This window comes from Danio aesculapii, chromosome 11, assembly GCF_903798145.1.
Source record: "Danio aesculapii chromosome 11, fDanAes4.1, whole genome shotgun sequence".
Classification (NCBI taxonomy): domain Eukaryota; kingdom Metazoa; phylum Chordata; class Actinopteri; order Cypriniformes; family Danionidae; genus Danio; species Danio aesculapii.
This window is the reverse complement of record NC_079445.1, coordinates 26,611,953-26,628,043: the sequence shown is the minus strand read 5'-3', so window position 1 is coordinate 26,628,043 and position 16,091 is coordinate 26,611,953. Positions and strand designations below refer to the sequence as shown.

The 16,091-nt window shown below is 35.8% G+C and overlaps 1 protein-coding gene across 1 annotated transcript in view; it reads left to right on the top strand.

Moving 5' to 3' along the window:
- The window catches only part of foxj3 (forkhead box J3), a 112,052-nt gene extending 96,583 nt beyond the window's left edge, over nt 1–15,469 (top strand). Inside the window, 5 exon segments of the mRNA XM_056467787.1 lie at nt 1,371–1,769; nt 5,161–5,262; nt 7,861–8,049; nt 8,139–8,240; nt 10,419–15,469. Of these exon segments, the coding sequence (XP_056323762.1) occupies nt 1,371–1,769; nt 5,161–5,262; nt 7,861–8,049; nt 8,139–8,240; nt 10,419–10,531 (905 nt within the window). The 3' untranslated portion in view covers nt 10,532–15,469.
- The last annotated feature ends 622 nt before the right edge of the window (nt 15,470–16,091 follow it).

Here is a 16,091-nt window from a genome sequence, read left to right as displayed (position 1 = left end):
ATATTTTTCTGTATGATTTACTTAGTGTCACTAAAATTGGTGTTTATTGGTGTTTATTTAATATTATTAATAAATAAATTGTTAATCAGATGTATAGTTACATAATATTTAAATTAATGAATAAAAAATATAGATCCAAATTTAAACATGACATGTTTGTGTATGTATATTATTAAATATTGATTATTAAATATGATGTGTTGGTAAATGTGGAATCTGACATTTAAATATCAATAAAATGTATAAAAGTTATTGAAATATTGTGCCATGTTAACTACAGAATAACACATTCTGCCCTCATGTGAGGTGGAGAAATAATGTAGAGCTGTATTACACTTAAATTGTTTTGATGCACAAAACCACGTTAAAACCAATGAGTAGGCCCACACGGAATCTGTGTGCGCAGGAATCCACAGATTTTTAGCAAGTCATTTAGTCTGTGTATTGACTTGTGTAAATGTGGATACATTTATTTTTATCCAGTTTTTACATTAATTTCACTAATATTTTAACTTAATAACAGTAATATTAAATGTTCATATGATTTATTTATTTACAATACAGTCATATTTTCTGTCTTTTAGTACTTATATTATATAAAAGACTAGCTATGTTTACCAAATAAGTTGATCTAATTGGATTTGTATTGTAAACATTAAGTTTAATTAAAAATGTATTATTTTTATTTTAAATATTCAGTTTTTAGTTATTATACTCATAAAATCATTCTGCATAAATCTGCAGATTTTTTACAAAATACTCAGAAATAGTAAAAAATGTCTGCAGATTCTGACTGGCCCCATGAGTTACCATATGTGACCACAAAACCAGTCATAAGGTTTTGGAAATTGAGATTCATGCATTATCTGAAAGTTGAATATATAAGCTTTCTATTAGTTTATATATTTTTTGTGGCATAGGACAATATTTTACCAAAATCTGTGATCTGAGGGTTCAAAAAATCTGACACTAAGAAAATCACATTTAAAATCAACCCAATCAAATTCTTACATAGTATATTAATAATGGAAAATTTTGTCTTTGTCTTACAGTAAGACATTTTCTAGCTATCTTCATGGAACATAATCAGAAAAGAAAAATCTTTATTTTTGACCCTTGAAATGTATTTTTGCCTATTGCCAAAAACATACACGTGTAATCATTCAAGACGTGGCCAAGGGTCACATGTATAAATTAAATAAAAAACATGGACTATAAAAAATGTATTCATTACAAATGCAACTTCAGTGTAAAATGCTAACCGTCAGCTACTATAATTTGAGTTTTGAAATGATCATCATTAGGAAATGTCTTTTACACTTCTTAGGCTGTGTTTAAAATTATGTTCTCTGTCTGTCTGCTCCTGGCAGGTCTGATGGGTTTGCCCTCGGAGTCGTCCCAGCAGACCCACACCTCCTGCTCCTACCAACACTCCCCCAGCAGCACCATAAGCAGCCACCCTCACAACAACCAGAACAGCATCACTAACTCGCACCCCAACAACATCCCCAACAATGGCAGCCAGGTGCCCCTCTCTCACCCGCCCCACTCGGCCCACAACTCTCCCCACGGACAGCACCTTTCCCAGCATGGCCCTCACAGCCAGCACCCGCACACGGCGCACAGCCAGCACCCGCAGCACAGCCAACATCCCCAGCACAGCCAACACAGCCAGCACGGGCACCCGGCCCACGGGCAGCACACGGCACAGCAACAGCAGCAGCAGCACCAGAATCTCTCTCACCAGCAACAGATGCAGTGCAATACCGGTAAGATTCACCATTATATCTACATTACAACACATTGTTATTTCTAATACCTGATTCTGGCTATATTTCTGGCTTTGATTCAGATTTTGTCTGAAATTAACATTAGTAGACAGAAAAAACACAATCAAAATTGTCCCTTTTTCCACAAATTAGGGCTGGGTGATGTGGCAAAATCTCATAACACCATATAAGTCATTTTTAGGCGTGTGACGAGATCTTGCAAGACTAAATCGCAATGGGATTTCTGTCCTATCAGTCCGTACTCGCATCCAGTAGCGAGTAGTTTATCTAGTCTGTAGAGTTTAGCAAAGTATTTTGCAGTGTTTGCATGTCCTTTATGGAAAAATTCATTCAAATAGAAATAAAAATCCATTCATTACCAGACAATTTTAAAAAGCACATCAATTTTCTTTGTTTCTTCTTCAGTTGAATAAAAATCAATTTTCCATTGATATATGACCAAATATTTTGCTAATATTTAAAATGATATTTAAAGACTATTTTCCGTTCACATATTAGCAAAATCTTTTGAATGTCATTTACAGCAAAGAATTCAATAAAATAAAAGTAAAAACATTCATTACAAGTTGATTTTAAAAAAAGCACCTAAATAGTTTTGCATTTTGTGAATTTATTTATTTTTTTTGGCAGTTGAATAAAAGACCGTTTTCCAGTCATATATTTAATCATTGATTCTTAAATTGTATAGATTTTGTCTCGTTCCAGTGAACACAATCACGTCTCGTCACACCACTCCATACCCTGATAACGATAAATATCACAATATTAAACCATTTTTGTGAATTTAATAAATTACTAGTTTATATATACAGTTAAAGTCCAAATTAACAGCCCTCCTGTGTATTTGATTTTCTCTTTTAGGTATTTCCCAAATGATGTTTAATAGAACATGGAATTTGTCACTGAATTTCCATTAATATAATTTGTTTTTCTCTGGAGAAAATCTTGTTTTGGCGGTTCATTCAGCTGTGGCGACCCCAGATTAATAAAGAGACTAAGATGAAAAGAAAATAAATGACTGAAAATCTTGTTTCATTTTGGCTAATATATTTGGCTATATATTTATTAACGACATGTGAGGACTATTTTGTACATTATAAAGTATATACTCAGAAATGTACTAATTTTCTACGTGATCATATTTCTCACTTCATGGACCCTTTTGACAAGACTGTTATGATGTGTTTAACGGTCATCATAAGTTCATCATAAAGTTTTTAATATGTATATATATATATATTTTAACTAAGAACATTTATATGCATTTATGTATGTATTATATCATCTTTGCGTCAAATTACAAAAAAAGAATTACCGCTTATGCGAGGTGTTTCTAATGCAGCGACTATGGAGCTGAGAGTAAATTTGAAGTTATTCTCTCCTCTGGCTGCCGTCATCAGTCTCACACTATTTTTTTTTCCTTTTTCTGAAAGTCTTGATAACACCATTGTGGAGTTTTTCTTTTATTATTTCAGCAAATAGGATTTTAAAAAGAAAAAAAATTGTTGTACTCTCCCATTCTCTGCGCTCTAAGTTTACCCAACTATGATGCCTTCCGCTACTGAGAAACCAGGAAATCTTAAAAGGGTCTATTTAGAACTTCAGGGCAAATGTTTGATTAAATTTGTAGAAACATAAAAATAAATATTAATGAAATATTAAACACTTTTCAAAAACTGATGATTATTGGTCCAACATAAAAAAAACTAAATGTCGCTAAATAGAATGCAAAATATAAACCTTGTACTTTCAAGAATGCAACTTTTTGCCCTCTGTAATTAGTTTTTCTGTCTGCATCTTCAGAAATGGCGTGTAATATTGCACTCATGTAAATGATTCTAAACTTTGTATTTTGTGACACCACAAAAGAAAAAAAACTGAGCATAATATGAAATGATAGACTAATTTTTATAATTGAAATATAAGATATTTAAAAATTAGGAGAAACAGATTACAGACAAAAAAAGCTATATTTTTTGTACATCTCTTTGCATAGTACTATATAAAGACCTAAAAGGATTTGTAAACATACGTGTTTCATCACGTATATATCTCCAAATGCTTGGTAGCTCATATGGTATACAGCATTTTACTTGTGAAGCAGAGCACTCTGGTACGGGTACTGTTAAACACAACGCAGTCTGACAGAAGAGCTTAAAGCCATGTAAATGCTATGTAAAACGGTGTTGATGCTAGAGTAAGTGCATAATTGGGTCAGGTTTGCTTTTGTTTACACTTGGATACGTTTTTACAGTACAATTTAGTGCATGTTATACTGTACATAGAAAAAACACACCCTCTTGTTGCAGCCAGAATCACTTAAGATGATAAAATTGTTAATTGTCAGACATGGATTAGCATATAATTTATCTAAGCTTAAAATTTAGCTCATGAACGTACAATTTAAATACAGAATTTTTATTAATGCGATGTATATAAAGACATAAAGTTAAAAGCAAAATGCATGAGCCCTTAATACGTCATTGACATGAGTAAGATTCTTATGCATTGCCCAGACTTTCTACATGTGTCAAGAAAATAACACTCCTAACAAGCAAAACTACAACATACTGGCTCTTATGGACAAACATGCACCAGTTGACTACGTCTTAGATGGCACTGCTGACAATATTATGAATTAGGTGTTACATTTATTCCAGGGGTGCCCAAACTCAGTCCTGGAGGGCTGGTGTCCTGCAAAGTTTAGGTCCAACCCAAATCAGACACACCTGGGCTGATCATGTTCTTACTAGGCTTTCTAGAAACATCCTTACAGGTGTGTTGAGGCAAGCTGGAGCTAAAATCTGCAAGACACCGGCCCTCCAGGACAGAGTTTGGGCACCCCTGATTTAGTCATTAAAAGTTAAATTATTTAATTATTCACTTCAGTTATTCTTTATACAATCCCACTAGCATTTTATTGACAGTAAAAATATTTGCGTATGTCATGATTGACTGCCTCTGAAGTAGAGGATCTTGCATTATTAAGGTTAAAATGAAAAAAGTTAATTGATTGTTCAAGTAAATGGTGATCAATCTTGGGAATTTTTATAAATTGATATCCATATTCTGAACCTCCTGTCTCGAAGTTTCAGCTCCAGCATTGGCCTGGCAGGCCGATTTATTCAGGCCACTTCTAACAATCATTTATTTTGCATTAAGAAATTTATGGCAACTTTGGAGCATTCAGCAGTAAATCACGGGGTGATTTATACAGCTGCTTCTAATGAGAACAAAGCACAGGCAACAGACTTCAGAGAGCAGGCCTAAAGCGGAGGGTTATGGCGCCCCCTGCTGCTTTAAATAGCAAGTGCACACATTCGCATGTTTGCTGTGGCCATCATTGCTGTCTGCTTTTGCCTTGTTGCAGGTCTTCTCAGTGACTGGTACCCCAACCTGGATGCACTGAAAGAAAGCTGCCGCATCGCATCTAACTGCAACTGGTCTGATGTGGATTTGTCACCCTTCCAAGGTAATAACTATTTATTTTGAACTAGGTCCATAGAACATAATAAGGCAAGGCAAGTTTATTTATACAGCACATTTCATACACAGTGGCAATTCAACGTGCTTTACATAAACAGGAATAAAAGAAACAAGTATAAGAAAAAGAAAAACAAATAACAAGAATGGTAAAAAATAAAATAAATAGGCATAAAAACAGATAAAATGTGTTATAAAAGAATGAAAAAGAAGAGAAAAACATAATAGTGCGATCTGTCGGACGGTCCCATAGTAGACTCTGATGGGTGGGTAATAATAATAAATGCATTAAAGGGGTGGTCCAGAATGTAATTTTAAGGCTTGGTTGTGTTTATAAGATGCAAAGCAATGTGTGCTCATGTTTCACTTAAAGGAAATCACGTTATTTTTTTAAAAAATCTTACTTTGATTATATACAGCTACTCTGCTAACATGATAACGACTGATATATTTCCTAGTTCTTCTGAAAGGCCCGCCCTCAAGTAACTCTGATTGGTCATGTGTCATAATGTGCTGTGATTCGTGGATCGGCTTCACGTCACGCCTGTACAAGCACACGCTTTTGTGCTGTGTAAACAGTCAGTCAACCTCATGCCCACTCTCTAAAATAAAATCTGACAAGTGTCTGTAACGAGTGAAAATGGGGCGCGGCTCCTTTAAGAGAGATCACCTTGGTGTGTGCGTGTATGTATGTGTCTGTAGACGCGTTTAAAGAGAAGCGCATGTGCGCGGGACCGATGTATATTCTTTTTTCTCTAATGCTCGGATTAGGTTATTTTCTGTAGAAGAATAAAGCACAAGATGTGGGATGCGACCTGTGTGAGCCTTGATTGATTTTTCTGCTGCTACATGAGTTAGCCGAGCTCTCCTGTATTTTTTAACTCAACACATTACACGACGTCTTTCACATATATTCGGAATATGCATGTGTAATATGAATCATTCACATATCTTTTGCGAGTTCATTATCTGAGATGTAGAACGAGGGAAAGCTGCCTATAGAGAAACACTGCCACACGCATGGAGAGACGCTGCACGCGCTGGTGAAGCATGTGTGTGTTTACAGCAGTTTGACTGATAAATATGAATTTGTAGCTAAATCGTTAGCGGTGCCAAACAGCATTTGCCATTGTTTACATCTTCGCTACAGCATACCGTTAATGCTAGACACTGCATGTCACGATCAATTTTAACAAATAAAAACACTTACAGGTTGTGAGTCCACAGCTTCTGCTTATTGGAGCTGCTCCTTCTTTGAGGAGATTTTAACCGAATCCAGAACTGAACTTGGAGAGATTCTGGAAGCTGTGTTTTGTCAAATCATGCTTGCTATGTATTTTATAATTCTCTGGAACATAATTAATATTGAACTGTAAGCACTTCTCTCTTTGGGAAGCCCAACTACAGAAACAGAAGAAGCTCTGTGGAAATAGCAGCCTTTGGTTTTTAGCTCTCTTTCTGCTGTAATATTACAGCGCCTCTGACCATGCCCCTTAGTTGCGCAGTGTGTGTGCGCGGTAAAAGAACTTTTGTGATCTCACAAGGCCTGGAAGTATTTTTTGTAGTCCACAAACTTTGTTCATTGTAGGCTTTGCTAAGCTAACTCTGTAAAAACCGAGGTCTCCCTTTGCATTGAACTTTGAGCATTTTACATTCAGAGATGCTGTTTATGTTCACACAGCTACATTACACATAAACTAAAGTTTAAAATATGATATTGTAGTGGACCACCCCTTTAAAATTATTTTTAATTAGGATTGTGTAAATATATTTCATTAATTTCATTTATTTTTCGTTCATTATTTTATTTTATTTTTTTCAAATTGACATTTCAGTTCAGTAAAGATTAAACATGTAGTAATTCATGCACAGCTATTTAAATATTTCTTAAATATAGGGTTTATGTTTGTTTAAATATTATTAGCTTAAAAAGGTTATAAAAAAACTTTGAGTGTTAGTCCTGGTAAAGCTTGTTAAATGCAATTACCTGTTTAAATATGTATAACTTTTTGTATTGTTTTTATATTGTGAAAATGTAATTAATCATTAATAATGAATAATTTTCTTGAAACTATGTTTTAGCATAAAGAACATTGCTTAGTCTATAAATACCAATTGTTAAAAAATGGTTTTGATTATCTCAGGAAATTGAATTGTGTAATTAAATTGTCTAATTAACTTGCAAAGCACTCATTAAGTGAATCCTCTGCTTCATTTGTTTTGTGTTTTACTTTTGCACAGCTATTAAAATATTTGAATAGTTACACAATAAACAGTTTCAAATATCAATTAGTTAAATGTTATTATTTTTTAAATAAATGTTTAATAATTAATTATCTTTTAGTAGTGCGAGTTTACTGCTTATTAACTATCTATAAAGACTTTTTTTATCTTTAATTACTTACAAAAAAATGCCCATTTTTATTTCCAAGCTTAATTTATTTTGTACATTATTTATGTAAAACTTTTGAGGAATAAAATTCAATTTAAAACAGTAGCTGTGGTTGGTCACTCAAGTCTTGTTTTTATTTTTGTGGAATCGGTTGAACAGAGTGATTAAATGATCTGTCGTGCTTTTTTCCTGTAGGTTTGAAAGAGAGTATGCGACAGGCGGAGATGAATAACTGGTCTTTAGAGCCCACTCAGATGGCAGACCTCTGCTCCTCCATCAATCAGTTCTTTGCCCAGACTGGAATCCAGCCACAAGGGGCAGTGCAGGCATCGGTGTGCCATGGCTCCATGCATCCCAACAAGGCCAGCCCACACATCAACAGAGGTGAGTGCGCTCATTCATCACTAAAATACACACTGGCACTTACTACCACTGCCGCATTAGTGACATGGTAACATCAGTTTGTTTTTCAGGAAACGTGTACATGGACTCGAGACCGAGCTTGAGTTCGTTGATGGGTCCTCCAGGATACACTCATATGCCACCTATGAGCAGCGCTGGACCCACTATGACAGGTGCTTGTGTTTTACAGCTCTTATAACAACATTTATATGACCGCAGGCTATGCATCAGGTTCAGCAGAATTTAGGCTTTCTTGACTACATTTTTTTCTGATGTCATTGTATATTAGTGTTAGGCAAGTATTGTAGTTAGAGATTTATGGAGCTTAAAATATGACAAAATCTAAATTTGAATTGTGTTATTTGAATTATTGACAATTTTAATTTAATAAAACTGAATATTACATGCCATAACATTGTTTTAATCTGAATTTCTTAACTTGAATATTGAACATGTGAATTTTAAGACCGGTGTTTATAGACTTATTTACAAACTTCTGATTTTTTGGTTCTGAATTCCTAGACTACTGATAATCAGTTTTTAAGTTTTTAAGATGGAAAAATTCAATATTCTAAACTTGAAAACCAGAAATTCAGATTGTGAAATTCAGATGCAGAAGAGTAGATGATCACCGAAAAGTCAAACCAATCATTTTGGCCAAATACAGTGCTGCATGAGTTTGCTGGCATATGTGCGTCTTAGGATGACTTATAATATTCAGTTTTATTGAATAATAATTGACAATAATTTAAATTAACACACTTCAAATTCAGATATTTTTGTATATTTTATATTTTATTCTCCATAGCGATTTGAATAAACCCTTTACTTCAATGTTGTTTTTAAGGGGTCACAAACTGCCTTTTTTATAAGGCCCTTAGTGTCTATTTATAATGTTATCAAGGTTTTACATAAAATTATAATAATCATTATAATGTTTATAACACTCTTGATCAGGACATGATTTCTTAATGTGTGTTTTTTTTCAGTTCATGACCTCTGTATTGTTTTTCTAAGAAGTTTCCTTTGCTCATAAAGGCTTTTAATTTAGATTTTTTGTTGTTGTTGAAACTTTTAGTAAAAACATTGACGTTATGAAGTGTTGTTGCAGTTTACAATAGCTGTATTCTGTTTGTTTGTTTTAAGGGGATTGTTTACCCAAAAATAAAAATTTACTCTGTTTTCTTACCCTCAAGTGGTTCCAAACATTTAAATTTCTCTTCTTTTTTTTTTTTTTTACTGTTGAAACACAAAAACACACTTTTTTTTTTAGAAAAATGTAGAAACCGATAACCATTGAACTCCCTACTGTGAAGAACAAATACTAAGGTAATCAGCGGTTCCAACATTTTTCAGAATAGCTTCTCTTGTGTTCAACAGAAAAAAAATCTCAAACTCAAGTGAAAAACGAGTGAGTAAATGATGACAGTTTTCCGTTTTGGGTGAACAAGCATGTACAAATCAAAGAAACCAAGCAGGACTGTGCGATTAATTGAAATGGTATCAAAATTGCGATTTGAACGTGCGATATCTAAATCGCCTTACAGCACAATTTTCCCACAGTATGCTGTTGAACCAATCGTAACGTAAACAGAGTGCTAGAACAGGAGACTGAGCTTAATGACAAATAGCCTGCATGAACAGGGATGATGAGTTCAGCACAGGAGGACATGGTGCCAAAAAAAGTCAACATATGTGGTGTGGGATTACTTTGGATACAGGAAGGCTGATGTATCGCAGAATCAGGTAATTTATAAGACTTGTCAGTCACATATTTCATCTAAAAGTGCGTGGAAAGTGTGTCGCTTTCTTCAGCATTTAACGCACGTTGCACTCGCTCTCTTTTTTCGTTGCTCGGTGACTATCAACCATTTACTCAGACGATGACAAACTAACAAAACTGTTGCAGTTTTACGCACACGTGTCACTCCCAATATCTGCGCACACAAAAGACGCGATATGTGAATGACCTATTTCACAGAAGCGTCACAAAGAGGTCTATGATCTACGCATGGCAAAACTTCTGATGTGGTCAAACATCGGAGACTTGTGTTTGACAGTGCGCACACACACACACACACACACACACACACACACACACACTGTAGTCTATTTATTTGTTATGCCATAAATCTGTTTTAGAGACAATTTATTACACCTTTAAAAGGTGTACTACTTTTCAGATTTACACTGTAAAACGTCTGTGTGTATGTCAAAATCGTGATTAAAATCAAAATCGCAATATTGTTCAAGAAAATTGTGATAGGGTTGTTTTGCCCATATCGCACAGCCATAAAACCAATTCTGGTAAAATGTATGGGTCTTGACAGATTTGCTCTACTCCCCCTCAGGCCATCATCCTCAGATGAGCCAGCAGCACATGATGACCGGCGGAAACTTCCAGATGCGCCGCATGCCTGCTGACGACATCCAGGACGACTTCGACTGGGACTCTATTGTCTAACCCAGTCGCCGAACGCAAAGTGTGCTGCAGACTTAAACGAGAGAGGAGCGAATGGAGGCAGAGTGTTTGTGTTACAGAGCAAAGAGGGCTGGACCTGAGGTGTCTGCACGCCCCTGGCAGAAAGCAGATCAGAACGGGACACTTGAAAAAATAAGTGCAGGTGTTGTTCAATATGACCTGAAAGAGACTCCTGTGTTCCTGGTGTTTTTATCAAACAAAAGAAAACAAAACAAAAAAAAGATATTACTTTGAAGACAATCACATTTACTAGGACATGTTTAAGTGATCGCTTTTATACTTGTCCAAGAGGCAAGTGGTTCATGTTTATGTCAAAATGTCTCCCAACCCACAGCCTCTCTGCAAGCCCGCTCAATTTGCCAAGCTCACCCCTGCTCTTCAACTGTTGTTCTGTGATTTATTTCCCGAGTGACACGTCTGGTTGTTCTCCCCTCTCGTGGTGACTAACTCAGGCCAGACGCGATTGGCTCCCTCGTGTATTGTGAAACTTCCTCCGAGATGCAGGGCACTTTTCAGAAGAGGGCCGACGATGCAGGTAAAGCGTCACTCCTGAAGCACCTCCAGTTCTCTCTGGTCATTCAGGCACAAATATCCTCTTTTTATTTTTGTTTTAATGCTCCTCCGACGACCCTACACACTGTAATAAGTCGCCATGCATTCGATTCTAGCAAAATCTAAAGGAAATTTAGCAAAACCACATTACCTACAGTATTTGTACTTGTGTATCTTTGCCGTCTAATGTGTGTCATGTTCTTTTGTCACTAATAGTCTGAACGTGTGCGTCAGAAAACGAGACCTCACTATTGTCGATTTTCCTCATCGCTCGTACAATCCTCGTCCACCTGTAGTTCCCCCAATCAGACCGCGTCGCTTTTAAAGCCCTCAGGACCCGCCGCTGAAAATTTCACACGTTGTTTACGAGATTTGTGGGATACCGGAGAGGCCTGCGAAAATCAGCCTGCTGTGTGGCTCTTTACAGCAGCGTTGAGGAGGAGATGAAAATCACGTCAAGGCACATTTGCTTAATGGTCCGCAATAAAAGAGCCCTCTTTATTTTAACCCAAGGACCAACCGACATGAATTCCCTCGCTCTTTGCTGCACTGACAAGGACTTTTTTTGCAGAGAGCGCACCTTCGCTGTTGATCTGTGTAGCGTGATACTGCAGGAAAGGAGCAGGCTCAAATATTTCGATACACTAATAGCCTTATTTTGGAGGAATGTTCATTAAAATTCTACTACAAAGACGTCGTGCGAGTTTAAAATCAAAAAACTCGAGGCTTTTGCAGACTTTTGAAATGCTCTCCTAACTTAAACCACAGTGTCATTTTATTATATCAGTGATATTATGGAATGTTTGTGCAATATTGTTTTATTTCTTTTATTTAGGGCTATTAGTGATTACAATCATCTCTTTTGAAGAGCACAAAACTAATGCACAAGATCTGGACTAGAATAGCAGAACCCAAATTAGAAATAGAGGCAGGCTTTTGACCTTTAGCAGGGTATTTATCTGAGAGGAGCAGCACGTCGATTGGAGTGCAGCGCTGATTTGGAAAAGCCATAAAGTGCAGTTGAAAAGGGAAAAAGTGAATTTGTTTCTCATCGCTTGAACGTTTACGCACCCTTTCAGTAGTTTGAAGTCATCTTTATTTGTTGATCGTGTTTAAGTGCAAATAGACTTGGAAAGTGATTTGATGACAATCGTTTTTGTGTTTCAGTATTACGAACTCTTCAAGTATTTACACTAGTCATTGACATGTTTTGGTTTTTGATTGTTCCGTAATGGATCATGAACCCTACCTTCAACGGTTGAACCCTACCGTTCATGGATCATGAACCTTACCTTCCTCACAAATGTTTTATAATCATGAAAACTTGTCATGTTTCAAGCTCAAAATTAAAAGAAAGTAATTATTGTTTGGCTATTTTTATGACCGTTAAGATTGGGAGTTGAAATTTATATTTTAATTAGACAGGGGTGACACGATGGCTCAGTGGTTAGCACTGTCACCTCACAGCAAGATGGTTGCTTTTTCGAGTCCCAGCTGGGTCAGTTGGCATTTCTGTGTGGAGTTTGCATGTTCTCCCTATGTTGGCGTGGGTTTCCTCCGGGTGCTCTGGTTTCCCTGACAGTCCAAAGACATGCGCTATAAGTGAATTGAATAAACTAAATTGGCTGTAGTGTATGTGTGTGAATGAGAGTGTATGGATGTTTCCCAGTACTGGGTTGCAGCTGGAAGGACATTCCCTGTGTAAAACATATGCTGGATAAGTTGGTGGTTCATTCCGCTGTGGCGACCCCTGATTAACAAAGGGACTAAGCTGAAGGAAAATGAATGAATTTTAATGACACTATTATTATTGTCAAAGAACACATACACTCACATACGTACATTGTAATGTGTTCAGATATTTAACTAATTACTTTTTTCTGAGTTTAATTTTTATTTTTGTTGAAATTATTCTCATTGTTAATTTATTGTAACCGTTTTCAGGCAGCACTAAATTTAAAATGTAGTTGTTTTACCAGTATTAAGAAGCTAATACATTTGACAGTTTTTATTATATAATAAATGAAATTGAATATGCTGTATGAGTCAATGATAAGAACATTTTCAAATCAAACTACATAAAATAATAATAATTAAATGTTGTAATAGCTTATATACCAAAAATGTTATAATTAGAATGGCAATCATTTAAGGACATTAAAAGACTTCTTTTTAAAGGATCAGAAGTCCAGCCCCAAAATACTTTTTTAAATCATATTTAGATAAACTTTCAAACAACATTTTTTATGCATTTGTCAGCAACCATGTAAACAGCGATTATTATTATTATTATTATTATTATTTTTATTATTATTATTATTTTATTTAATCCGATTAAGATCATAATCGAACTAAACAGAAATCGGATTAAGACGTGGAGTATGCCGATTTTAGTCGCATTATTAAAGTGCAGTACAGACATATAAACACCACAATCAAACTATTACTGTCGTGTAGGATTTTCAACGCATTTTGCGACAGGATATTCTGTACACACACGACTGTTTGACACTATTCAGTGGGATCACAGACACACACACTTTTTTCCCCTTATTTTGATATTTTATTTTTACAAATGATATTTGAAAAATGAAAGTGAACAATTTACTTGCATTAAATATATTTCTTCTATGAATATGACAACACTTTTGCATCGAAATAGAATGGGTTGCCTTAACAGATTAAGAACAAAACTTTAATGGTCTTGTAAATTGGTTTCTTGGGAAAAAAAAATCTATTTTTTTATTTTGGGGTGAAATATGACAAGTTTTGAGGGATTCTTCCTCTATGTAAGGTTAAGAAACCCAGTTGTTCATGACATTTCATCCTGATTCTTCTCTGAATCCTGTCCACCATCAGTTACGCAGTTTTTCACAATGTAATCCATCATTACATAACAATCGTCAGATCCTCTGATGCTGCTGATGGGCTTTAAATTGGCAAAACCATATTACACAAGCCTAACACAACCCAGGAATCCAACTCAATTGGCCATGATGCTGAATTATACAAGAGAGGAGAACCCAAGACCGTCTGTGTGTGTGTTTTTTGTTTTGTTTCTCAGCACATTGTTCTTAAGCTAAGCTCCATTGCCCAAATCTGCTTTGGCTCCCTGCATCCTTTCTTCCTTTCCATCCGTTGTTTCGTCTGGTGTTTTTTCTTTTCTTTGGAAGCTGTTGAAGTGTTCGCCTTGCCTCAGTGTTTGTCTAACAAAGAGCTTTTTTATCTGGTCATCATGTGTGCACTTTCGAGAAGAATTCAGAAGCACAAGCACTCGCGTTGTTCATGAACGTCTGCCATCGAACTTTACCTTAAGCATACTGTGGTGTTCGCCCTCGATCACGGTTTAGTCTGGATGTCGACCACAGAAGGAGCGTCCGTTTTGAGTTGGAGCTATTTCGTATGTATTGCCAATCTATTCGTGGTAGTGATGTGTTTGGATCTCTTGTTTGCCAAAGAGAGACGGTTTCATTTGGGGCAGCGGGTAAATTGTCAAGTAAGTCTGAAAGGATCGGACCGAACCGAAAGCTTCAAAGGGGAGAAAATATGAGCTGGACAGGTGATGAGTTCTCTCTCTCGATCTCTCTTTTTCCTCAAAAAAGACAAGGAAAAACATTGCTCCTTTTGATTTTTTGTGTTTGTGTTGTGTGAACTGTTTAAAGACAACGCCGTTTTTCGTAAAACAAAAGAAAAAAGGAATAAAAAAAAGAAGTAAAAACAAATGGAGACGCATCTGCCAGAGAGATTACTGTAATCAAGGAAGATTTGAGAAGCCTTGTTACATTTATGGGAGAAAACTGCCAACACGTTCTGGTATTTGGAGCCTATTTTATTCATTGTTGGTGTGTTGTTGTGCTTCTTGTAAATATGTGTCTTTTCGATTGTCCTTTTTTCCTCCGGGGTGGCGAGGGATCAAGGCAAGGGCTCGGGTTCACCTGCGAAAGAAAAGAGGGAGATGAATACAGAGTATTTTGTTATTGTCCAATCCAAGGGTGACACAGTATGTATATATCTATATTGTATATATGTGATGAAAATGCGTTGGCTTTTTGTGTGACACTACCTTTTACCTGTACTATGGTTCAACATTCAGTGTTTCAGTGTTTATATTCTATTTTAATCTTTGTTTTGATTTTGTCCTGGTCATACTTGTATTTGTTGTTTCCTTTGTTTTCTCCTTTTTGTCCTTTTTCGTTATTGCACGGTTTATTACTTTTGCTGTCCAATAAGATGACACGGCTTCTCTTTGTATTGGTTTTAGTGCTGTAAAATAACTCTGAAGTGTCATTAGGATTGTCAATACCACCCTTCCCCCGATATGCATGAATGGCACTTAAAGAAATAAAATATGTTAACTTCACTGTGGAATCTTCGCTGCTTTGCAACTTTTTTCCCGTCGAGTTTCATATCATATGTATATTGTTCATTTCTAGTCTCGAATATAGTCTTTACGTTTTAAAATTAACATTAAGCAATCTTTTAAAGCAGCTGCTACACCAAAATCGATTGATTGATCACGACATTCAATTGCGAGGAAAAAACAACATTACTTAAATTAGTTTAAATCGCAATTCTGAGGAAAAATGTCTAACTTGAAACTCTGCAAACCATTGAAAACAAAATACAAACTCTAAACTCTTAAAAACATGAAACAAGTCAACACCAATGACAGTGGTTAATGCGTTGACACTTGGCACTCACGGCAACCAGAGTTCGATTCCTGCCTCGAGGTCCTATGCCGATCCTTCCTGTCCCTCTGCTCTCCACGCTTCACTGTCAATACTCTCGACTGTCACATCAATTAAAGATGAAAAAACCTTTAAAAAAAGGGATGCTCAATTCTGAACAAGTAACTTACAATTATTTGGAAAAAAAGGTTGAACTCCTCTCTCAAACCTCAGTGTTTTTTTTTATTCACAGTAAAATGTTAAAGGCCTACACTGCTTGACTTGATGACTTGCTTTATCATTTCTAGAGCTAAAAAGAAATT